General features: G+C 49.9%; 1 protein-coding gene across 2 annotated transcripts in view; it reads right to left on the bottom strand.

Moving 5' to 3' along the window:
- MORN5 (MORN repeat containing 5) overlaps positions 1 to 25,560 on the bottom strand; it is a 41,200-nt gene that overhangs the window by 13,714 nt on the left and 1,926 nt on the right. For both annotated transcript variants that reach the window (XM_010956188.2, XM_074362173.1), the window contains exons 2-4: positions 24,110 to 24,257; positions 22,140 to 22,251; positions 18,246 to 18,377 (exon numbers count right to left, since the gene is read on the bottom strand). In XM_010956188.2, the coding sequence (XP_010954490.2) occupies positions 18,246 to 18,377; positions 22,140 to 22,251; positions 24,110 to 24,257 (392 nt within the window). The remainder of the gene's footprint in view (positions 1 to 18,245; positions 18,378 to 22,139; positions 22,252 to 24,109; positions 24,258 to 25,560) is intronic.

Here is a 25,560-nt window from a genome sequence, read left to right as displayed (position 1 = left end):
CCAGTCTAATCATGTGAAAACCATCAGACCATCAGACAAATTCCAATCCAGGGGCATTTAACAAAACACCTGACCGCTACTCCTCAAAAGTGTCATCAAAAACAAGGAAAGTCCAAGAAACTGTCACAGCCAAGAGGAGCTGAAGGTGATGGGACAACTAAATGTAACGTGATGTCCTGGGTAGGATCCTAGAGCAGGAAAAAAAGACATTAGGGAAAGAGTGAGGATATCTGCATGAAGTGTGAGCTTTAGTTAATAATAATGTATCAGTTTGGTTCATTCACTGTGACAGACGCACCGTACAATGTAAGATGTTAATCACAGGGATGCTGGATGCGGGGTAGAGTGGGAACTCTCTGTATTGCCTTTTCAGTAATTCTGTATATCTGCCATTGTTCTAAAATAAAATGTTTATTTAAAAAAATGCATGAAACTCCAGTGTGCTCTGTAAAAGGCGAGATTATCATGTTCTCCAGGAGGGGTGGAAGGCTTCTCACACCCCCAGCCAGCCCAAATCAGGTCTTTCACACCCTTTCCTCTCTCCTGGGCCCTGCACATCACAATTTCTGAGTCTATACAGATCTGGAGAAGAAACTAGTGGTTACCAGTGGGGAGAGGGGAGGGGAGGGGAGGGGGCATAGAGGAGTAGGAGAAGCAAAGGGTTATTATGGGATTCTATGAAACTGTGTGTGAAACTTTTGAAAATTGTAAAGCACCATAGCATTTAAAGAATCTTTCATTCAATTAAAAAAAAATGTGAGTCGATACTTATCTGCGCATTTCCTTACGTTTTTCTCTCCCAGTAGGCTGTAAGCTCTCAACGCAGGGACTGTGTCTGAGTGTTGATCACTGGACCCAGTATACTGTAGGCAACCAATAAGTGCTCTGCTAGGTGAAGTCTGGAATACGTCTGTTGCCTTCTGACTTGTCTTGATTACCATCAACAAACATTCCTGAGCACCTACTTTTTGGCATCAGACCTCAGCTCACATGTCACTTCTCAGTGACCCACTAATCCAGCTGCCTTCACTCTCAGTCATTCTATTCGGTCTTCATTTTATCTTTTTCACAGCACAGGCCTTTCTCTGGAATCTTCTTGTTTATTTATATGTTGTCTGTCTCCCCCTCCAAACTCCAAACTCCAATGAAACCAGGTCCTTGTCTGCTTGTTCACCATGGCATCATCAGACCAGTGGCCGGCATATACGCGGTGCTCAGCCCACATCTGTTGAACGAATGAATGAATCAACAAGCCTGATCCTGTGGCTGGTCCTGTGCCCAGTGCTTGGGGATGGAGGAGGCTGAGACCCAAAGGCCGGACCCAGGCACTCTTCAGATTTCATCCCTCTGCCCTTGGGGCAGAAAGTTTTCTTTATGCTGGTTCTCCAGCTTCGGAAGTGACCTCGCTACCTGCATCCCCTCCCCTGCCTGCCCTCAATGAATCTCACCAATCACTAGGAGAACTGGGCTTCCTAATTGATAAAAAAAGGAACTTGCTACAGGAGAGACCTCAAATCTGACCATGGGCTCCCCTGCTGAGAAGCCTCCCCTGCAAAGGCTCCTACTCCTCTGCCTGGACTTTAAGACCCTCCAGATGGTTCTGCTTTCCCGCCTGCCTTTCTCCCTGGCTTGCCTCACACTGTAAAACACGGCCACACTGATGTCACGTAGTTGCCCACGGGCACGTGCTCAGTGCCTCAGTGCCTTTGTATGCGCCATTGTGGGGAATGGGGACACCTTCCTTTCAGGACCCAGTTCAGGTGCAGGGCCTCTCAGAGCTCAAGAGAGGCTCGGGGCACTTCCCATTTCCGGGCCTTAGAGTGCATAAAAGTGATGAAAGACCTCAACATAAGTATAACAATTGCAATCTATTTTAAACATGTGCATTTGACACATTAATGTTTTTAACACAACCAAACGGCGCATAAACGTGTTATTCTAGGATTTCTGTCAAAGGAGGAGAAATCCTTAGTGCACTAAAGACGGTGTGGTTGGGAAACGGGGCTGTCTGCACGAACATGGTTTTCTTTCAGTCCTATCACAGTCCCGACTTAAGGCCCCTGATGAATGTGTGTGGCGGGAACCCCTGCCCTCCTGGCTGTCCTCCACCCCCACAGGCCCCACCTGGACGTCATCTTCCCTGACCCAGGCCAAGGTCATGGTCTTGGTCACGGGCCCCTGCCAGCCTAGGGGAGTCATGATCAATTCACTTTTGGCCTTCAGAGCCCAGCTCGGATCCAGCTCTTAAAAAGGATTTATATAAATAGATGGTGAATGAATGAAGACAGAAATGTAAATCTGGGGACATAAAAGTAATGTTTACCCTGTGGGAGCTGGACAAAGGGGGAAGAAGTTCTTCCCTACCCTCAGCAAACGGAGCCAAGAGGGAAAAGCAGACAAGCCAAGTGCAGGGCCAGGGCCATCAGCTGCTGTTTCCTTTCTTGTCTTGAGGCTGAGTTGTCCAGCTCATACCCGGGCGCCAACCACACTCATACCCGGGCGCCAACCACACTCAGGAACCTCAAAGCCCTGGCTGGCCTGGGGCCTGCCTCCCAGGGAGGGTGGGAGGGGAAGGCCTGCACAGGCCACTGAGTGGGGCCCAGGTCACCAGGGGTGTCATTTATGCAGCCTGCAGGTCAGTGCAGTGCTGGGGGAAGACGAGTCCTGAAAATCACATGGATGCGAGGCAATATTGGCTCCCCTGACAGCTGGCAGGGTGGCCCTGGGGGTTAAGAGCATGGGCTGGGGAGCTCGGCCACTGCCAGCTCAGAGACCTTGGGCAAGTAGCCTCGCGCCTCTCTGGGGGCCATTTCCTCATCTGCAGAGGTGACTTCTTGGAAGTTTTCAATGCGGATCAAGTGAGATCATTCCTGAAAAGTGCTGAGCACAGTGCCTGGTGCATAGGAAATGCCCCAAACCAAAGAAAGCGAGAAGCTACCTTCGCAAGGTGGGACTTCAGGGCCTGTGTGTAACCACACAGCATGGGTTGGAAGGAGTTCTGGGTCCTACGTGAGCCTGCGCCTCCCTGCTGGGTGATCTTGGACAAGTCACTGCCCCTCTCTGAGTGGGTTCCTTGTCTGCACAGTGGGTTTAAGCAGACCTCAGACAGAGGGCCGAGCGCAGACGGGCCAGGATGAATGGCACTCGGTGGGCACCCAGGAAGTGGGAGCTATGACCGTCATTTGGATAGGCCTTTCATTCCCAGACTCGATGACTTCAAGGGCGAGTTCTTAAGGGACTCAGCATCCCTGGCTGTCTGGTTCCCCGCGGGGGTGGAGGGAGGAGCCGGGGAGGAGGACGTCTTTACACAAGGATCAGCATCAGAAGGATCAGGAGCCACAGCTCAGCTAATGATTTTGTTCAAAGCGAGGGGGGCAGGCCTGGGCAGGCGAGCCCAGGGAGGGCAAACGGGCAGAGTCAGGTCATCGGGCGCCCAGAAGCCGGATTTTGCCAGCTCTTGGCATGCCTTTGGGCCAAGCACACCCGGGTTAACCACCGCTTTCCAGTGCCCACCCTGTGTGGGGGCCGGGAAAGGGAGGAGACCAGGATGAAACAAGGCATCTAGCGAGGCTTGAGGGGGTGAGACGGTTTCCCCACTTCATCCCACCGGTGCAGAGGGAAGGGCTCGTTGTGCGGGTGCAGAAGTCACGCTCAGTGAGGCTGTGTGTGCACAGGCACAGATGGGTTTGTTTCCATCCAAGCAGGTAAACAAGTGTGAGAATCTACCTAAACATGAGTGAATGTGAGCACGCGTGAATCAGCCTGTGCCGTCAGCGTGTAAGTGGCTGTGTCTAAGGTGCGGGGTGAAGGGGAAAGAGCGCACCCACGGGACGCTCGGCCTGCAGGAGACACGCGGTGCATGGCTGGGTGAGTGGCAGGCGGTGTGTGAGCACCTGAGTCTGAGTGTGTGTGATCAGATGCCAAGGGAGGAGTCCGACCCGCAGTGACAGCCCAGGGCGCATCCAAGATGCCAGGCCGAGCCAGGCTCTGGGGCAGGAGCACTGCCAGGAGGGCCGCCCTCCTTTCCTAGGGTCAAGGCCAGTGCACTCTGGGATAGATGGCTCCCATGTGACCTGTGGTTCCGGGCTGGGCTGGGCCGTGCATGGCAAACCCGATGTCCCAGTCTGGGGGCAGGTGCCATCCCCAAAGCTCCAAAGCCCAGCCACACCCTGCAGGGCTGCGGGAGCTGGGGGGCAGGGCCGAGGCCCCCAGAGAGCCAGTGCCCACAGTGAGGGCGGCAACGAATGCCAGGGCATCTCTGTCACAACTCCTGACAAGAAAGAGGCTTTGAACTTCGCTGGCAGCGGTGTGGCCAGAGGCCAAGGCCACAGCATTGCCAATATTGACCGAGGGGTTGCTGCCCAGACACAGCCTGCCGTCGGGCAGGAAGGGAGGTCTGGGGCTGCTCTGGCTTTTCCTGTAAAGGAACACCATCTGGGTTGGGTGTGTGGAGGTCTTGGGGGCAAGGGTGGGTAGGTAAGGCTGGGCTGCTTCACCCATTGGGAATTAGAGGTGTAGGTCCCACCAGCACCCGCAAGCCTGCCAAGGCCTATTGAAATGTAAGAGACTGGGGGAAAATGATTGACTCTCAAATATAAAAAGAGAAACAGCAAACCTGAAATTAACATGTTATAATTAATGCATCAAGCCTGAATTAATTATTAAATTTAGAAACCAAAACAATTTTATTACACTTGAAATCAATTTGTAGGCTTGGTTTCCTCATTTTTCAAGAATTCTCCAGTGTGCACATGGCTCTCAAGAAATCACAGCCAATTGTTAAAGGCTTGGAGTCAAACGATCTACCCAGCAAAGTTTAAAAAATCCTTTCCAAGTCTTAACAGCCAAAAATGACATGCAATGTGGGAGCATGGATACATTCTGTTTTAATCTGTTGGAATGATTGGGGTGAGACCTCTAAGGTCAGACCTAGGGCCAGATGGGGCGGTGACTCGGGAGGCTGAGTCTGGGCAACAAACACGGCAGCCTGGTATCTGGAAGCACTTCCAGGCGCCCGGCACAAGCGTGCACTTTGCATGCCTGATATCATACTATCCTCAGACCACCTCTGTCGTATGCACAGCTGGCGTTGTGCGGGAGGGAGTTTCAGACGCTCCAGACAGTGGGTAAAGAGAAAAGTGTCCACCGTCATAATGAGCATTGGGAATCTGTTTGGAAAGCCTCAGACTGGAGAAGGATGTCTCACCAAGTGCCACACAGTCAGTATTCTGACATTGTTAGAACAGAAAGTTATTCCTCTGTTGAGGTCCAGATGTGTAGCTGACCTGTGTTAACGGGCCATGTTGGTAAAAAAAAAAAAAAAAAAAATCAAAATATCCTTAAATACTAGAATCAGCCTGTGTGTGGCAAGATGCTCACACAACAAGAGGCACACAGGGATGCAGACCACTCATTCACGTCTCCTCACGCTTACTCCAGAGCAAGTGCCTGCTGAGTGAGGGAGGGTGCGAAATCATAACCCCATTGAGATCACTATTCTTCTGTTTTCCCTGATGCCCACTTTTCCTTTTCAAGCACTCATAATTGCACTTGCGTTCACCAAACGTGTGTGATGCCCCACCACCATGCACAGGCAGCTCCAGGAAGCAGGGTGCTGAGGCCAAGGTCACTCGGTTGGCTTTGCTCTGACCCTCTGCTCCCTCTGCCACTGCTCTCCAGCTGCATGTGGACAATGGGCTGATGGGGACCGGACTGGCAGTTGGGCTTGTCCTCCACGTGGCCGATGCTGAGGGTTGAATTAAGGTGACAGCCCAGAAGGCTGTTAGGATGTTGGGGATCTACAGAACTCAGTAACACTAGAACTCACTTCATCCTCACAGCAATCTTGCAAAGTCAGTGTTATTATTCTGTTTCACAGGGGAGGGTACTGAGGCTCAGAGAGGTGAAGTTATATGTCCAAGCTCACTCAGCTAAAATAAGGAGGTGCAGGGTCATATCCGAGTCTATCTCCAGAGCTGCAGCCCCTCAGCCACTACCCTCTTCCCTGAAAAATCTTCCTGCAATTGCCACGTCTTTCCTCCTAACTGTCTGAAGGATGGAAGCTAACCTCTCTAACCTGGCATTTGAGGCTCTTTCCAGCCCACATTGGGTCCCTCTGCCTCAAACCACCCACTTAGACACACTCCTACACACCCTTCAAAGGCCAGTCTGTCCATCACTGCTTAAGGGAGGCCTCTCTTGATTGCTCCCCCCACAACACAGTAGCGGGTCTCAGGTGCTCCATCTTGAGTCCCTGAACCCCGGCATCTCTCTGTGCCTTTGCACGCTTTTCCATCCCTTCCCTGCAGCAAAATCCACCTCTCCAATTTTAAAGCCCAGCCAGACACCACCTTTTCCAGAATATCAACTCGGCTACACTTGGGACACACTTACCCTTTTCTCTGTGCTCCCCCAGAACGCTGTGATTCTGACTCCTAGCACCAGCAAAGCGGGAGCACTCCCAGTGTTTCGGGGAAAGACTCTTATATCTGGTACTCCAAATTAAATGTGAACATAAACACCAGGGAGAATATAGAATGATGTTGGACTTCCGTCCATATACTTATTTGTATGGCTTCTGTTATTTTTATTTCTGACCTATATTTTGAGGGGTGGGAGGTTCACTGAGGCCTTTTGAGCACTTAGATTCTAGGCTTCTGTCTAGAGAGCCTCCATCCCCAGTCCTGACTGTCTGTTTAAGCCTCTGCTCCCCTGTCACCCTGCACTGATTTAGGGGATAGGGGACAGGCACTGAGTCTGGCTCATAGGTGAGACCGTGGTATCTGCAGGGGCTCCATGAATGCCTGTGTCTGGGGGGATCTTAGAAGGTCTGACACTCCAGATGAATAAGAAATGATGAGGATGATGGAAACATACCCAGAACAGTGCCAAAGGCTGGAGAGAGATCGGGGGACTGCTGGCCTCCAGCCCAGTGGTGAAATTGGCATCAAAAACAGGTGGGAGGAGGCCAGAGGGCAGCTTGCCAAGGTGACACTGGTTCCTCCCTTTGCGGCGTGGAGTTAAGGAGGCTCTGGCTCCTCAACCAGCACCCGCCCCTGGGGTGTAAAATAATCCCAGTTGTGATCGCTGACAGGCATCAGGCTCCTCCAGAGCCAGGCACTGCTCTCACCACATCCCCTGCCTCAGCTCAGTAACATTCACCATGACCCTGTAAGGAGCGTCCTAGTCCCTACCCCCAATTTTTCAGATAAGGCAATGGAAGCTCAGAGAAGTTAAGAGGCTAGCTCCAGGCCACACAGCTAGCCAGCGGTGGAGCTGGGATCTGAGGGCAGACCTGCAGGCTCTGGAGCTGGGCTGCAACCCTGCCTGCCTCTCCTGGACCTGAGGTCGAGCAGGGCACTCAGCCAGCCGAGTTCCAGCGCTTGGGCTGAGGAAGCGAGATGAGGCTCCTGCCCCCTGGGCTCTGGCCTCGCATCCACTTCTATTAAAGGAGACAAAACAAACCACGACGGTGCTGGCCCGGGTGGACTCCAGCCGCGGAAGGGGAAGCTGTGTCCTTTGGATGCTTCCAGAAGGCTGCGGTGGCGGCTGTGGGAGGGGTGGGGGGATGTATTGTTGTCAGAGTCTGACTGGCACAAACGGCTGGAAGGGGAATTTCCAGGGCCTTTGGAATTGGGGTGGGGAGAGAGGAGGGCTGGGGCGATTCCCGCAGGTCAGGGGGAGGCAGCAAGCCGGGGCAGGCTGTCAACCTGAGAGCCAGAACCTTCAGGGGCCGATCCATCATCTGCAGCAAAGTTCTGCTGGGGGTTCTAGTGTGTTTCTCTGGGGAGAAGGTCCGTGGCTTTAGCAGATTCTCTGAGAGGTTCATGTCAGTTCAGAGCATAGCCTCTGGTATCAGAGACACCAGGGTTCAAATCCTGATTCTTCCCTTTACTAGCTGCACCCATCAGTAAGTACCTACTCTCTGAGCCTCAGTTTCTCCATCTGCCAGATAGGGAAAATGATGCATCCCTCAAGGGCTGGGATGTGGTAAGTCCCTGTCACAGTGAGGCATTTGATACTCATGATTCCCTTCCTACCCCTTTTGCTTAAAGCAGATGCCAGGATATGTGATCCGTGTGGGCATTTTATTTGGCAGTTACAAGTGTGATATTATCCCTCCACAAAGCCTTCATTATGGTGCTGCTAACAATACCACAGATAAGGCAGGCACGGCCCTGCGTGCCAGCCTCCAGGTGATTACAACATTTGGGTAAATTGCCTTTTGTCTCGCAGAGAGATGACAGCAGGAGGGGGCTGTGCAGGAGACTTGGCCATTTTGCAGAAACCATGGGGGACGCTTGGTGGGGAAGGCAGGGCATCCTGGATTTGCAGAAGGAGCCCTGGCTGGCAGTGGGAAGGCAGGTCCAGCCCCGGCCCTCCCACAGGCAGGCTGTGTGGGGTTGGGCATGTCAACTGCCCTCTCTGGGTCTCAGCTTTCTCACCTGTCAGGTGAGGGCAGTGGCTTCAAGATTAGAAGAGTCTCAGTTTGTCAGTGTCTTTGAAAGACTCTTGTTTGGCCAGTTTTTGAGCCAAAAAGTGGGCAGAGAACTACCTAGGGAAAAAGAACCGCCACTGCCATCTTACACTCTGGATGTTTTTATTTCTCTGGGCCTCAAGGAAGGCCCTCGGGTCCTTCTTTCACTAACAAACTTCAGCTTCTCATTCAGAACCAGCTCAAATGTCATCGTTAGCTTTGAGTCAGCGAGACCCGGGTTCAAATTCCAGCCCTGCCACTTACTACTTGTGTAACTTTGGGCAAAGCATTTCACCTCGCCTCAGTTTCATCATCTGTAAAATGGAAATAATAAGGACAACTATTCTACAGGGTAACTGTGAGGATTAGATAAAATAAATTATGTTAAGTGTTCAAACCAGGGCTGGGAGCATAGACAGCACTCAGTAGATCCTGGTTATTATTATTATCCTGGTTTTTCACATGAAATAAACCACGGATACCTTTGTATATCAATAGTCCCATGCCTTCACTGCCATTTTAATGGCTGCATTATATTTGAATATAAGGCTAGCCTATATATTATTTAATGAGTTCCCTCCTGTTGGGCATTTGGGATGTTTGCAGTTTTCGGCTGTTTAAATAAGACCAAAAATACTTCAGAAGACTGGGTGATCTTTCATTTCTACGTGTTCACTACACAGGTTTTCTACAGTTGGGTGGGGAGCAGGTAAGCACCAATGTCTGGGAGCTCGGTGCCCAGGCTCTTGGAGCTGGCCAGGCAAAGTGGAAAGAGGCAAACCTCTGGAGGCAGATGGGCCTGAGAGTGACCCCAGTTCCTGCCAAACTTTCTGGGGAAATTCTTTAACCTCCTCAAGCCTCAGTTTCCTCATCTGTCAAACAGAGATCATGCGAAAACGCCCCTCCCCCGTAGTTGAGTGTCTGATGCAGGGTCAACGTTCAGTTAATGTCAGCTGTCACCCCACCATCACCTTCATCCTCTATGTCCTCATTCTGGTGGGGCCAGCTGTCACCTCCCAAAGACTCCAAATCACACAGGCCAGGTCACTCTTTGGACCCCGAGCCACACCCCCTCCTCCCCATTGTCCATTTAACCGAGCGTCCATTCAAACAAGGCTTGTGATCTTGCTTTTAAATTCTGTCTGGAACCCACAGGTTCAAATGCAAAGGGGCCCGCTCTGCAAATAATCACTGGTATGTGATATTTTTAAGAAGCCCATGCCATTGTTTCTGATTGAAGGAAAGTTGGTGCTATTTTGAAGAGCAGCGCGATTAAGCGGTGGCGTTCTGTCTTTAACCGTTGGGAATTAGACGCTGTTTGAAAGATTTGTGAGCTCTAGGACATTTGCCAGATGTGCTTGATTCGACATTTCAGACAACAAAGGGGATAATGTTGGCGGGAATCTTGACGGCATTTCTGATGATCAGGATATTCTTTGAGGATGGTACTGAGACCTTTCGGGGAAGAATTTCAGCTTTTACATAAACTAATTTGGGATGCTCACTCTCTGTCTTCCACAAAGCAAATTTAGTTCATTGTTAGTTGTATATGTTAAAATGGTTATGAGGGTTTTTTCCTTTGAATATTAATAATGTGCCTTTCATCTGAGACACGCGCATGGGGTGTCATTAATTGTGGGTGGGGGGAGCAAGGCTTAGTGGTGCGGTTATTTTGCAAATGATTCCTCCTAGTAACGTTGAGGCAGGCAACAGCTACATGAAGAGACACACATTCACCTGCCAACAAGGCTCTTGTGCACCCTTCCTGAGAGGGAGGAAGGGATGGCGAGGAGGGCAAAGGTTTAGAGTTAATTTCCCAATTTCCCATCTTATTACAGGTAACTATGCCAAATATCTTTCAGTGCTTCCTTATTGGTCCACAGTGTGTTAAGGACCCTTTATCAAATAAGGTAGCACCTCATTTGCAGACTGTGGTGTTTTTGTCTTAAGACTACCAAATGGACCTTTTCATTTATTTAGAGCATCACTGAGTTCCTGCTGGTGCCAGAAACCGTGCTTGGTGGAGGAGCACCTGCGAATGAGACACACCCCTATCTAGGAGGGAAGACGCTGAGTAAAGAGGAAGCTAGGACACAGAACTGACAAGAAGAATGAAAAGAACAGGGTTTGGGCAGAGTTGGGTTCGACTCTGACTCTGTCTGCAGCCGTGTGACCGAGAGCAGATTATTAACCTATTTGAGACCAGATCTTCTCATTGTAAACTGTGGCTCCTGAAAGTTACCCACTTGTGGTGGGAGAAAGAGCAGGGGCGATAAGGAGGAAATGCACTCAGTGAGGGCCTGGCAAGGACCCTCCACGATGCCCATTCCTTTCCCCTTCGTGTCCCTGAGCTGTGGATGTGCAGATGAGCTGCAGGCCATCCTTCCGGGGCTGCAGGCAAAGACTCCACGGCCTTCTGTTCTGGACTAAGCATGGAGAGATGAGGACTGTGACAGGTGGAGACAAGAGGGCAGGGCATCTAGGCTGGGGGAGGATATGAGGTGAGAATAGAGCTGCGTTTATCACGTTTATCAATGGAGGGCAGCTGGTCTGGTTGGGCTGGAACATCGGGTGGAAAAGACAAGAGGGTAGAAGGTGAACTGGGCTCTGAACCCCGTAATAGAGAGTCTGCAGACCCCAAAGTTTCAGCAGTATTTCATTTCCCGGCGGCAGGGCAGAAAGACCTAGCATACCCAATCACATGTCTCCCCAGGGCCCTCCTTTCTTAGCAAATCTTAGTTTGGGCTTACTCTCATCTCTCTCCCCAGCCTGAGTCAGTAACTTTTGCAATGATAACAGCCACGATGGCCGATCATTGGACACATGCCTTGTGCTGGGTGCTGTGCCACCTGGTTTGTATACTTAACTTCTTATTTGTAATTCCTTCAGATTCCTCCAGATTCAGTGCTCTACTATAAAGCCCACTTTACAGATGAGGAAACTGAGGCTCCAGACAAGAAGTAAGCTACCCATGGTCACTCTGCTGGCTAGTGGGGATCCGGGACCACAGGACAGCCAGAAGTGTGGGTTCTAGCCCCCAGGTAGTGTTTTCACCATTCCACACCATCTCTTTGACCTCTTCCTGCTCCCAAGCCTCCTGTGGAAGGGAGTTCCTAACCCAGGCTCTGTTTCGTTCTGTGTCTGCTGGATTGATTGGAATATTGCCTACACTGAGTTGCTGTCTTTTCTGGTTTTATGGTCCCAACAGAGGCAGCATCTGGGTGGAGTGGAAGGATCACTGGACTTGAATTAAGATGGGAGTGGGTTAGAATTCCAGCTTCACCATCACTGGTCTGTCATTCATCACTCCCTGACCTAGATTCCTAATCTCAGGACACGCCCATTCCTAGCTCACTAGATGCACGGGAAGTTCACAGGAGATGCAGGGCTCATAAGCTCCAAGGTGGTAAGGTGGCTACCAGAAACGACTGATGCCAAGGGGAGGCGACAGCAGGGAGTGGTGGCAGCCTGGGCAGTGCTTGCCCCACAGAGGCGCCCAAACCCATGCACTTTCAAGCACTGGGCCAGCCAAACAAAAACTTCGGCCTGAGAGCCTCTGGTTTAAGATCTCTAATGATTATGCTTTTAAACATTTCTAACTTGGCGGTGCAGAGAAATATAATGGCTTATTTTTATTATGTAAAATAATACGCTGTCTATTATGTGCTAGGGACTGAATTTTGTATAGTTTGTTGAAGAATATGAGGGACTTGTAGGCAGGTCCTCCACCCATCTGCCTGATTTTCATTTTTTTAAATTTTATTTTAATTTTTTTAAAATTTTAGTCTGCCTGCTTTTCTTTACAAACATTTAACCAGCTCCAACTCGTGGCATCTGTGTGAGGTGTAGGGGACCCAGGGATGAATCAGACATAGATACATGACCCCAGCCCTCAAGAGGCTCCCAGTCCAGTGGAGATAAAAGATAGGCAGATAAAGATACTTTGACTGTACAGGCTAAGACCTGTGAGGCTGTGGGGACACAGAGGAGGGACACCTCACCCAGACAGAGTACGAAGGGAGGGCAGGAGGAAGGGAGGGATTGGTCAGCAACATTCACCTAGAACAATGGCCCTGACCCTTAAGAGGGTTGTGAAATCAGTTTAATGCATAGCAACCAGCACTGAAAAAAAAAAAACGAATATAAAATAGCACAGCATGTCGCATGTACAAAGAATACGTATGTGCATGTGTGTCTCTGTGTGTATTCCTGGTCATGATGTAAATCATCCCCGATGCTAATCAAGGTCCAAAGGTTTGAGAACTACAGTTTGAGAGAATTCTTGCCTGCCTGGCTCCCCAAAGCCTGGTGCACTACAGGCACTCAAAGACTTTTGGATGAGCTCAAGGATGGCTTTAAACTCTCACAGCAATCCAGTAGCGGGAACCGTCCTCCCAGGTAAGAAAAGCATGCTTGGAAACCCAAGTCAAGCAAATCTGGACCTGACAAGCATGCTTGTAGTGTAGCAATTTACAGCTTAGCAGTCCGGGGCTTTCTCTCTGCCCGGGGAAACAAAGTCAGAGCAAGATGGGAGAGGAACCCAGGCAGTTTGAAGAGTCCAGAAGCAGAACCAAAGGCGACCCTCCTGCTGGTGCCCCAGCCTGTGACCTCCTATAAAATGGCCTCCCAGGCTCTGACCCACCCAGGTGGCGTGTGCTTCTTAATAGCAGTGGCTCAGACCGCTGTGTTCACTCTGGGATGGCCTCAGTCCCTCACCTCAGGCCCACACGGCCAGCAGCCCTGCGCCTTCAGGATGCCAACAGGGAGCACCGCTTATGGGGCAGAGTGGAATGCAGGGGAGGAAGGGCCCCGGGGAGAACAGAAGGTGGACAGAAGGCTGCATCGGTCCCAGGCAGGGTGAGGTGAGTCAAGAGTAATGACTAGGGGGCCACGAACACAGACTCCCTTTTAGTGGTTTTCAGGACCCTCCTATCACAGCAGGACCAAAATACCTCTTGGCTAATTTTCTCCTCCATCATAGACTCTGAGGGTCAGAAGGACCCTAGAAATTATCCAGCCCAACCATCTCATTTTACAAATGAAGATAAAGGGGCCCAGAGAGGGAAGGCACTGGCCCAGGGTCAATCAGCGGGCAGCCTGGGAGGCAGGCCAGGACCCAGCCAGGCCCAGGCCTCTAGCCCACCACCCTGGGGCCCATGGCCTTTCGGATGTCCCTCTCTTGCCATCTTGCCAGAAGGCTCTCCTATCTTCTATCCTTTGGCTCCTTTTCGCTATATAACCAGAGACATCTTTCTAAAGGACAGATCAGTCACTATTCTACTTGCCTAAAGCCTTCCCTTGCTCCCTCACTGCCTTCAGGTGAGAAAACCCCTGTGATCTTTCCCCCTTCGCACCTCTTGGGCCTCCTCTCTTGCTCTTCTTCCCCTCACATAGTGTAATCCTGTGCCCCTGAACTATCTGTCACCTCCCAGATGTGCCGTGGTCCCCCCATCCCTGATCCTTTGAACATGCTGTTCCCTCTGCCTTTGACACTCCTCCCAACCCTCCTGCACTTGTCTGATCTTATTTCGGTTTCACATTAGATCCTGCTTTTTCCAGGGAACCTCCCTGGCCTGCTGACCTCCAGGGTTAGTGACCCCACAAGGGTCTCTTGCAGCAACTCTGAGCTGTTCTGATCCATTTCACTGCCACTTTTTCCTGCTGCCTGAGAGCTTCTGTGCCGCCACTACTACCATAGAGCCAGACCCACAGCCAAGTGGTCAATAAACTTTTGTTGACCAAACAATCATCAGGGTCTGTCCTTCTAAGGATGACCTTCCACTCCCATGATGCAGTTTTTAAAGACAATTTTTTTAGAGTAGTTTTAGGTTCATAACAAAATTGAGAGGAACGTACAGAGATTTCCCATATACCCCATCCCTAAATATGCATAGCCTCCCCCCTTATCAACATCTCCCACCAGATGGTACATTTACTGCAGTTGATGAACCTACATTAACACATCATAATCACCCAAAGGCCTCAGTTTACATTAGGGCTCATTCTTGGTGGTGTACAACTATGGTTTTGAACAAATGCATAATGACATACATTTATCATTATAGTAGCATACTGAATATTTCCACTGTCCTAAAAATCCTCTGTGCTCCATCTATTCATCCCCATGATGCATTTTTAAGTTTATCATCAAGCCTGGATCTTGTCCACAGAATTCTAGGAACCGCAATTTCTGATTCCCCAGAGACACTAGGCTTTTTCATGCCTCTGTATCTTTGCACATGCTGTTCCTTCTGCCTGGAATGCCCTTCCCCAACATTCCTGTTTATGAAGACTCATCACTTCTGGGACCTTTTTCCTGACCGACACTCTCCATCCCAGCCAGGTGATCAGATACCCCTCCCCACCCCCACCCCCACTCCCACCCATCCTCCAGGGCTTCCCCTCACCAGGGCCCATATCACATTATATTGTGATGGTGTCTTTCTGTGTCTGTCTCTTCCACTAGTCTGTGAAGCTACATGGGAGCAGCACGTCATCTCAGAGAGGCAAGACTGGAATACAATTCAAACCTAAAGAGCTGAAGATGAATCAGTTGCATTGATGAACTGAATAAAGATTATGCTAACACAGAATTCCCCAAAATACGCTCCATGGACCTCTGGTTCCATAAAAATTCAGCTCCCTGCTGCCCCATCTCCCAGCTAATTTTATGGTCAAACAATTTTGGGAAATGATATAAATGTATCTCCTTGGTAGGGATTCACAGTACACATTCATTCCTTAATTTGTTTGTTTCATACGTAGTCAGTGAACACCTACTATGTGCCTGGCTCTGTGCTGGGTGCTGGGGCTACCAGTGTGCCAGTTTTTAAGGAAAAATTTTGCTTCCTTTTTCCTCTAACTTGGACTTCACTGGTTCAAAGACCTTAGTTCTCAAGGAGAAATGGTCCCACCAGCTGATACGATGGTTCAATTGAATTGGAAGCTAAAACATCCACCTGGCCATTTTGGCTTCTTATGTCATTGAAACCACCAGCAAAGAAGGAGAATACTATAGTGGCTAGAGTGATCGATCTGACTGCTGGGGAAATTGGGGTGTGCTATACAGTGGGGGAAAGGAGACAGTGCATGGAGCCTGAGGGGGTTCTCAAGGGCACATCTTAGTACTTTCAGTGATGATGGCAAAAATTAATGAAAAACTAAAGCAACTAAACAACCAAAAAAGGCGGGACCAGTAAGGATTCAGACCTTTCAAGAATGAAGGTTTGGGTCACCCTACCAGCTAAAAAACCCCATTGGATTGCAGGCAGAAAGCAAAGGAAAGGCTCATGGAAGAAGGAACTTGTAAATATTAGCTACAGCCTCACGCCCAGTTATGGAAAGAGGACTGTATCGGGGGTCCAGCTTTCCTTCCTTGCTTGTACGTTTATGTATATCATTTATCTATCTAAATATTTGCTTTTATTAATTAATTTCTTTTCTTTTCTTTCCTCTTTCCCCTTTAAGATTTTATGGAAAGATCCTTGGCAGTGGCGTGTAGGTTGTAGACTAGGCTCGACTGTCAACGAATAGCATCACTCAAAGATGGATAGATGTCTGTTGGGATTTTATGTTTCCCCTCTTGGAGAAGGAGATGGTTAGGGTATCTTTGTATTAGGATGAAGGATAGTTGTAACTGTGACACAAAAAAGCAGACTTGTTATCTTTGCACTAGAGAAGAGTGTATCTGGACCCCCAGGAATGAAACAGTGGACCATGCCAACTACAAAGCTATGGACTCTCTCCAAACCTACCTTTCCACACCCTGCTTGGAGATGCTGGGACTGGGACTGTGTGGATGACATTTCTCCTTTGCCAGCTGGCCCCCAGTCAGGTGCAGTGAGGCAGATGGAGGGGGAGTGGACACACTCTTTCCTGTTTTGCTTTCTGCCGGTCCAAGTCTCAGCAATGGCCTTTTGCTTCTGGTTTCCAGCTTTTCTCTCGACTCCTAGAACCAGTGTCACTGTTCTCTCTCCAGAGGCCCCGCTGGGCAGCGCCCCCTCCTCAGAGGTCTGAGTTGCAGCTCCTCAGGTCAGGGTGGAGGGGAGCCTCCACCCACCTACCCTCTAATAACCCGATGTCTTGCTTTCCCCTCCCCCTCTGAGGTGGTAACTGCTTCCTGATGTTACTTTCTTTGTTACCCCAGGCGTCTGCCTTTTGTGTTTTTAGTTCACCAATACTTATTTAACCAATTTCCTGATATTAAAGTCTTTGTTTTTCTGACTGCACTCTGACCGGTACAAGTGGAGATAAGACAGAATCCCTACTCTCACGGAACTTACAGTCTAGTGGGAGAGGCCGATAGTAAGCAATTAATTACACAAGTTGAGTATTTAATTACAGTTGAAATGAGGGCAGGAAGGAGAACTACAAAGTATACCAGCATGTTAAAGGCTCTGAGAAGCCCTTCAGTAGGTAAAATTGTTTGGCATTGTTTAACTCAGTATCTTCTTAGCTTATCTGATCAAGGAACCTCGTGGCTGCCTATTAATGCCCAGCAGAACTGTGTTCTCCATAGAACACTCTATTATTGGAAGATGGGGAGTCGTTAGAGAAAAGTGCAAGAGACTTGGAGCATGAGCTTTTGCCATGTTCCTCCAGTAGCAGCGGGGGGCTAGGGTTATTTCAGCTCCAGCACTCATCCACAAGATCAGCTGACAATTCCCTTTGCTCTTATCCCAGCACTGCAAGGCAAATTTCTGATCATCATTCGGTTACTGGGTAAATTTCCCTACAGGGAGTGGAGATTCGCATCAGCCAATTCAGGCCTTCTGGTCTACCTGGTAGTTTCTCATTATGAAGTTTTTTGTTTTTTTTTCCCCAATAGAGGTACCTGGGATTGAACCTAGGACCTAGTGCATGCTAAGCATGTGCTCTACCACTAAGCTATAACCACACCTCTAGAGCAGAGTTTCCTGATCAAGGCTCTTCAGATGAACCATCAACCCCTTAAGACTATATGCAAAATGCATGTGCATGTGTGTGCACATGTATGCATGTGTGTGTGTGTGTATGTGGGCATTTTTCTAGGAAGAGGGTTCATAGCTTTTGTTATTCCTAGTGGGATTGTGACTCTAGAAAAGAGAAAGATTACAAATCACGGTGTTGAAGGAAAATGTTCTTGCTCTTATCTGACAATTGACCTCTTGCAAGTTTGGTCACTGTCAGTCAGTCCTTCTCAGTCTGATCGACTTGTGTTCACTCACCCACCTGAGGTCCTGGATTCTCCAAGGTGCTCCCCTGGCCGAGGGGCCAGCAGCCTTCTTGGACCACATGGCAACACTCACTTTCTAGGCCTTTACCTGTGCTGGTTCCTCTGCCTTGAAAACCTCTCCCCACGCCTTGAGGCCAACTCCCAATCATCCTTTGGGTCTCAGCTTAGCTATTTCCTTCTTGAAACTTTCCCGGAATTTCCTGTTCTGGATTAGGCACCCCTTCTTTGCCACAGCAGCACTCCCACCTCTCTGGGACTCCCACCCCCACCTCTACGACCCTCCCCACCCCCCACTCCCATGTAGGGCCATGTTTTTCCCCTTCATTGTGCTTATTCCATGATGGAATTAACTTGTCTGCTAGTTGCCAAGCATGAGCTCCATGAGGAAGGGGGTTTGTGTCTAGTTTTACCCTGCTTTGGTGCCCACACCAAGCATAGTGTCTAGCATACAGCAGGTGCTCATTAAATAGTTGAAGAGAAGCATGCAAAGATAAGTACGTTAATCCTTTCCAGGGTTCCACTTAAACATGCCGCAGTGTGTCAGAATGAACATACCTGCATTTCTCAGAAAACGGTTCCTATAGTCCTTGACTATCCTCGTGATCGGGTTATAGAAGCCGTCTCCACAGTCATAATAGCCTGGAGGGATCTTTCTAGGCGGGTCCATATTGGTGAGCTGAGAGATACCTTGAAAGGATGTAATGGATCATTAACTCACCACCACGGCCAAGTGCAAACCCAGTCCCCACCTAAAGTCCACTCTTGGCTGGTTGCTCATGTGACTCTCTGGCTCCACTGCTGGGTTACAAACTCCCTATTCAGGGTACGGAGCAAAAGCAGCAGAAACAGGGCCCCAAAGGAGCTTCCTGAAAATAACTCTGTGAATAGGGTCTCTGGGACTAGACCCCCTGTCTTCTTCCCTTGACCCCATTCTTCGTTTCCAGGGATACCATGACAAGGGCACAGGTTCTGGAATCAGAGACTGTGAGGATGCATTAGAGTTGGCCAGTGGCTAGAAAGGCATATCTAGGAGAGGGATGGCATTCAAGGTATGGACAAAGGCCAAGGTCTTGAGCCTTCCTGCCTCACTTAGGAAACCCTGTGGAGCAGGGCACATGTAAGGAGAACAGTAGAGAAGAAAGGGGTCAGGTGGGCAAGGATCAGCTGATGGGGAACCTTGACTCTCACCGAAATTACCAGACTAGCTGCCACTTATTGAGCGCTTATTACTGTGCTGGGCATTGTGCTAAGTGCTTGACTCCTACTTCATTCTCACAGCAACCCAGGGGTCCCATTTTACAGATAAGAAAACTGAGGCTCAGCTAGGTCAAGTAACTTGCCCAAGGTTAGACACTCAGCTCTGTAATCTATACTTTACTGACATCAGGGGATGATGTCTGGGCGCTACCCCCAGGACTGGGGATGGGGACCACCAGGAGATAAAGAGGAGGTGGTGTACCTTTTAGGTCATGTCACCCTGTGTGTCATCTCTCTTGGATGCTGAGGCTGAGTAAAGGGGATAAGGTTGGAACAGATAACTTCTTGGTTTCCTTCTGTTTGTGGTCCCTGTAATTCCCTGTCCTCTGGACTGAGGGCTGGGTGCCTGCTGAGCACAGCACCACGCAGCAGCTCAGGGTCCTGCACACAGCAGTGCTCTGATGCTGGTTAATGGTGTGTCAACTAGGTGACTATGGGCTGACGGTTATCGAGTTCCTGCTCCATGCCAAGCATTTTAAGGTCAGTCTCTCCCTGAAGCTTCCTGCCAATGCCCATCTCACAGATGCTCAGGGAGGAGAAGGCACGGACTTAACCATCATCCCGCTCTCACAATGCCTGCCCCCTGAGGCTGGAGAGTGACCTGGAAGGAAGTGGGTACTTGGAATAGAGCGGCTGTGCTGGGAGTTGCTGGAGGAGAAGGGGAGGCTGCAGGAAGGTCACTGCGCTGCCTTGAGATGGGCAGAGGCCCAGCTTTGGCAAAACCCACGCTGCGTGAGAGCTGAGGGCCTGAGGCCAGGAGCTCTTAGCCTACAGGCCTCAGTGGGGGGGAAAAGCCCATGACAACGTCATCACTCACACAGGATGAGCCATTTACAGGGTTCTCCAGTAGCATCTAGACTGGCAGCTCTTTGAAGGCAGAGATGGTCCTCTCAGCTCTCCATCCCCCAGGGCCCAGCCAATGTCCGCAACAGAGAAGGTGCTCAGGGAATGTCTGTTAACATCACTGTCTTAACTACCCTAAGTGTACCCCATCACCTCCACTATGATGTCAATATTATTGTCCCTCTTTGATAATAATGCTTTATTGAGCACCTACTGTGTGCCAGGCAGAGTGCTAGGCACTGGGGACATGGCAGTGAACAAGACAGAGCCTTTGCCCTTAAGGAGCTCACAGGCGGCTCGGGAAGAGAGACACTGAGCCTCGTGACAGAGCTCCAGGGGAATCGTGCCTGCTTTGTGACTTGTCACAGGGAGGCCTTGCCTTGTCTGGGGATTCTGGGAAGGAGTCCCAAAAAGGGGCATGAAGCCAAGACCTGAAGGATGGGAAGGAGTTATTTGGGTGAAGGGAAGGTTAGAGCATTTCCAGGCAGAGGAGGAGGTAGGAAAGAACATGGTCTCTTTGAGGAACAGAGAGTTGGCAAGCATGGCGAGGGAGCAAGCAGAGAGAAAATTCGAGGAGGGCAGGGAGCGAGGGATGAGGCTGGGGACGTGGGCAGGAGCCAGAGGACACCTGTCATTTTAAGAATGTCAACCCTCATCTTCAGGGTAGTGAGGAGGCACTGAGGGTCCGTGCTGGGGAGCTGTGGCAATGATTCATGGTTTTCAGAGATGACAGTGACCACAGAGTGGAGAATGGCCCAGAAGGGGTCAAGCATGGATCACAGGTGATCACGCAGTTGAGAGGAGAGGATGGAGGTCTGGGACAGGGCAGCGGCAGAGGGTGAAGAAACCCTGCTTGGCACACGGAGGTGCGCAGTAAATATCTGTTTAATCAACACATGAGTGAATCTATTCAAGAGGCAGAATCCATAGGACCAGGTGATGGATTGCACACGGGGGAAGGAGGCGGCAGGATCAGGCTTATCTCGGGGGCTGGGAGTGACAGTCTCTGGGGGAGCCGTCCTTGGGGGAGAGTGGCCTGTGGGGAGGGTAATGAACTCAGTGCAGACACGTTGAGGGACGACCACACGTAGGCGACCGGGAAGCCCGGTGCGGGAATCTGAGACTCGGGGATTTTGATTTCAGTTTGGAAGCTGATGGTAAACGAAGGCTTGAAGGTGAATCAGCTTGTAGGGAGAAGGTACGGAATGATAACAGGAGAGGACCTAAGCCAGAGAGCCGTGGGGAAGCCCAAAATTAATTAATTGCTGCAGGGAGGAGAGCTGGCAAAGGAGACGGGGAGCAGGAAGAAAAGTGGAAAGAGAAGTGTCGGGAAGCAAAAAGAGAGAAAGAGCCTCACCCGGTCAGCTAACTACCTGATCCAGGGCGCAAAGCTCGGGTTTGAGCTCAGGCCAGCCTGACTCCAGCCCAGAGTACTTTCTGGAGGTTTCTGTCCTCGGGGAGGTTTTAGCTGCCCAGGCTCATCCAGCTATTGGGGGGGAATGCCAGGACTCCAACCCAGACCTGTATTCTATCAACTATGCCACATAAAATCTCTTTCGGATTCTTTTTCAATTGTTTGCAAAGTCATTTTCCCGTCATTTGGATACATTGTCTCGGCTGTGCCAAAATGTCCCCTCTGAGGCTCGGCTGACTTCAGACGAGTCTCAGAAACACAGGTAAGCCCCTTAAACTGCCACTCTCTGAATCCAGCCTCCAGGCCCTGATGCCGCTGTCTGGGATGGGACTCGAGCTTTGCAGGGAGGTAGCAGGATGCAGGGGACCTTGGGGAGGAAGACGTGGGCTCCTGTGTGAGCTCTGCCACTTGGACACCATGGCCTCTGCTTCCTCCTCTATGACGTGGGACTAGGAAGGCAGACGTGGTGATCTGGAGATTCTAGGAGACAGGCATTACAGGGAGCCCCACCCAGCACCTGAAACGTGGAGCTTATGCTCCATTGGCGCTGCTCAACGGCCATGTTATAGCTGATACTACAAAAACAGCAGTTGAGATGCACTGTGCACCTACTGTGTGTGCAAGACACTGTAGTAAATCCTTTATAGGTATTATCTTCTTTACAAGACTTGTGGAGTAAATGATGCTATTGTCCCATTTTGCCAGGGAGAAACTGAGGCACAGAGAGCTGAATGCCCTGCCCGTGGTCCCAGGCTGGTACTGGGGAGCTGAGATTTGAGGACTAGCCTTTCAGGCTCTTTTGCTTTCTGTGGCTCCTGCTCCGTCCTCCTCTTTTGTGGGTCTGTTACTTCAACAGGCCACGGCCCACTTATTTAGAACTGTCTTTCATTTTCCTCTCCGTTGGGGTGTGAAGGAAAGGGAGGGAGCCCGGCTACCTGCAGGCTTCAACCCATAGCAGATCTCGGTGTAAAACCTCCGATCGTAGCTGTCACAGTAATGCCAGTTCTTGGCGTCATACAGCAGCCCGTCTGAGAAGGTGTACGTGCCCTGGAAGATGAGAAGCACACATGCGGGTCAGAGGAAGCCACAGCCCTTTCGCCTAGAAGGACCAAAGTCAAGGGAAGGGGTGGCTTTCTCATTGCCGTAGGAAAGAAGAGGTAACTATCAGTTATTATGGCCGTGATGATTAGGAGTGGATAGACAATACTGAGCTCTGTGATTGGCGCTCAAAATGGGGCAACTCACTGTGTGACCTTGGGCAGATGACCCACTGTGCCTAGCCCTTGGCTTCCTCCTGTGTAAAACTGGATACTAATGCTATACGTTTAATAGGGTTGATTCAATGAGAGTCAGTGAGACAGCACACGTAAGGCATTTAGCACAGTGCTTGGCACAGAGTAAGCACTCAGTAGCTGTTACTATCACTCTTTTATTATTATCGTGGCTAAAAAGTTCAGAGCCCTCGATCACGGCTCTTTGTCCAAACATGTACATTCTACTTTTGCTGCCTTAGTGCTAAAGGAAGCCTCAGGATGCAGACATCGCATTGGCCTGGGCATCAGGAAACATGGGTGGAAATTCCAAGACTATTAATTCACTGGGTGACCTTGGGTAAGTCACATCCCCTTCCTGGGGCTTAGATGCTCCAAGCTGTAAAACAAGGAGTGTTTCTTAACCTTTTTAAGGTCATGAGCCAGCTCCCCCATACACACCCTTAGTGAAACCCATGAAAGTCAGAGACCCTTTCCCTGGAGGAATTATAGTTCCATGTACACAGAAGCTTTTGTATATGAATCAGGAGATTTCACTGACTCTCTAAATTCTATTTGTGGCCTGCAAATCCCAGGTTAAGAACCCTTGACTTGGATGATTTATCATGACAGTAATGGTGGCAATAACAGTAAGAATGAACACCTACTGAGTGCCTGCTGTGTGCCAGGTCCTGAGCAGAATGCTCACATCTACTGCCTCATTTATTCTCATAACCACCCATGGAGATGCCTAGTGCTCTTGTGGCAGGTGGAATCATGGTCCCTCAAAGATGTCCACATCTAATCATTGAACCTAAGTAAATGGTAACCGTGCATGGCAAAAGGGACTCTGCAGATATGATTCGGTTAAGGATCTTTTTAAAAATTATTATTTCCTCTTTGTTGGAGGGGGGATAGTTAGGTTTATTTATCTGTTTATTTATTTATTTTTAATGCAGGTACTGGGGATTGAATCCAAGACCTGGTACTTGCTAAGCACATGCTCTACCACTGAGCTATACCCTGCCCCCAAGTTCAGGATCTTGAAGTGGGGAGATTCTCCTGGACCACTGAGGTGGGCCCAGTGTAATCACAGGGGTCCTTCCAAGAGGAAGGCAAGAGGATCATCGTGGTAGAAGACAAGATGATGCCAAAAGCAGAGGGAGAAGAGATGTGATGATAGAAGTGAAGGTTGGGGGGATGTGTGGCCATGAGCCAAGGAGTGCAGGCAGCTTCTAGAAACTGGGAAAGGCAAGGAAGTGGATCCTCCCATCCCACAGAGCCTCCAGAAGGAATTCAGCACTGCTGACCTATTTTAGACTTCTGATGTCCAGGACTGTAAGATAGTAAGTGTCTGTTCTTTGAAGGCACTGAGTTTACAGTAATTTGTTACAGCAGCACTATGATACTCATACAATTATTGTCCCCAGTTTATAGATCAGAAACGTGAGTCTCAGAAAGAGGAGGTCATGAGCCCGAGATCACACATTTAGTTAGAGGCATAATAGGATTCCAACTCATTGCGGCCTCTGCAGGGCCCTCCTGGATCTAGAGGGAGAGGATTTCAGAGCCCTGGGAGATCAAGAGGAGAGAGAAGAGGGCAGCAGAGGGGGAGGGGGAGGTGGGGGCGGGGCCTCCCTCCCCGGGCTGATTACCTTTACAACCAATCCTTTCTCCCAAATGCCATCGAATCGGCTCCCGCTGGGGAAGTACAGGGTTCCTTGGCCATGGAACATGCCGTCCTTCATTTCCCCGACGTATTTTGTTTCGGTAGGGAGGATGTACTCGGCTTCCCCCTCCATCCTGTAAGGACAGAGGGAAGTCGCTGAGCCCTCATGGCAGCTGGAGGATCAGAGCCGGTGGGTGCGGGAGAGCCAGCGGGAACCTCAGGGTGGTCAGACATTATTCCAGAAATATTCTGTCTAGGAACAAGCTGTTTGTCTTCTTTCTTTCAAAACTCAAAAATAAGAGGGGCTGGGTTGTTGAGGAGGATGCAGACTTTGGTCTATTTATTCTCCCTCTCACCTGGGGGCTGTCCTGAAGTTCACGCTGCCCCTGGAAGCCCCCCCTTGGGAGGCCCAGGGAGGGCGGCGATGTGCCCAAAGCCACACAGTAAGCACAGTGAGGCATAGACTGGGGCTAGATTTCCGGGCATCTGCTTCTGGGTCTTCCTCATCCCCCATGACCAGCCCACCCCCACCCCTATTATGCCACAAGTAGGAAACTGGGAAAAGTAAGAAATTTAGACAGGAAACATGAGTTTGAATCTTACTTCACCATGTCCTAGATGTATCATCTTGGAGACTTTCCTAAACCTCTCTGTTTTCCTTCCTTCCTTTGTTCTTTCCTTTTTTCCAACAAGTATTTACCAGAGCACCTGCTATGCGCCAGTTGCCTTACCCAGTCTAATCTGTTGGATGCAATACTACAGACACAAAAGTGATCAAGGCAGGTGCAGTCCCTGTCCCCAGGGGGCTCACAGCCCAGAGGGGGACACAGTTAAGCCACTACATAATGTGTGGTAAGTGCCGTGCAGGGGAAGATGGACCCCTAAGGAGCCCCCGGCAGGGAACCAGCTGGACCAGAGGACCACTTACTTCATGTGTGAAATGGCTGAGATTAATGCTCAAGATTAACCTAGATAATTGTAACAGATTTCCTAGGAAAGGGCCTGATACATAGCGAGTGCTTAAGAAATATGCTTTCATTCATTCCTTCGTTCCTTCTCCATTCTTCCCCACTAGCTGAAAGTTACCTCTCCTAACTCTGAACTTCTTTTGGGTTTTGGTTGTACCTCCATTGGACACCTAGCACTTTCTGCCTTGCATTGTAATTGTATACTTCATCTCCCCTATTTGGTGAAAGCTTCTTAAGAAGAAGACCTTGGTATCCTCAGCTCCTAGAATCACAGTTCTTCTTAAACAAGTGCCCATTCGCAACTACTAAGGAACGAAAGGAACAGAAGGGCCAGTGAACTTACTGAGCGGATGACTGAAGTTGCCGCTGTGGTTAAGAGACAGCTTCCGAGCCAGGACCTGGAGCCCAGGCCCCGCTCTACCTCACCATGCCTATATGAACCTGTGTGACCTCCACCTCTCTCAGTCTG

This window comes from Camelus bactrianus, chromosome 4 (assembly GCF_048773025.1).
Source record: "Camelus bactrianus isolate YW-2024 breed Bactrian camel chromosome 4, ASM4877302v1, whole genome shotgun sequence".
In the NCBI taxonomy this organism is placed as follows: domain Eukaryota; kingdom Metazoa; phylum Chordata; class Mammalia; order Artiodactyla; family Camelidae; genus Camelus; species Camelus bactrianus.
The sequence above is the reverse complement of the archived record's forward strand: the minus strand, read 5'-3'. Positions and strand labels throughout refer to the sequence as shown.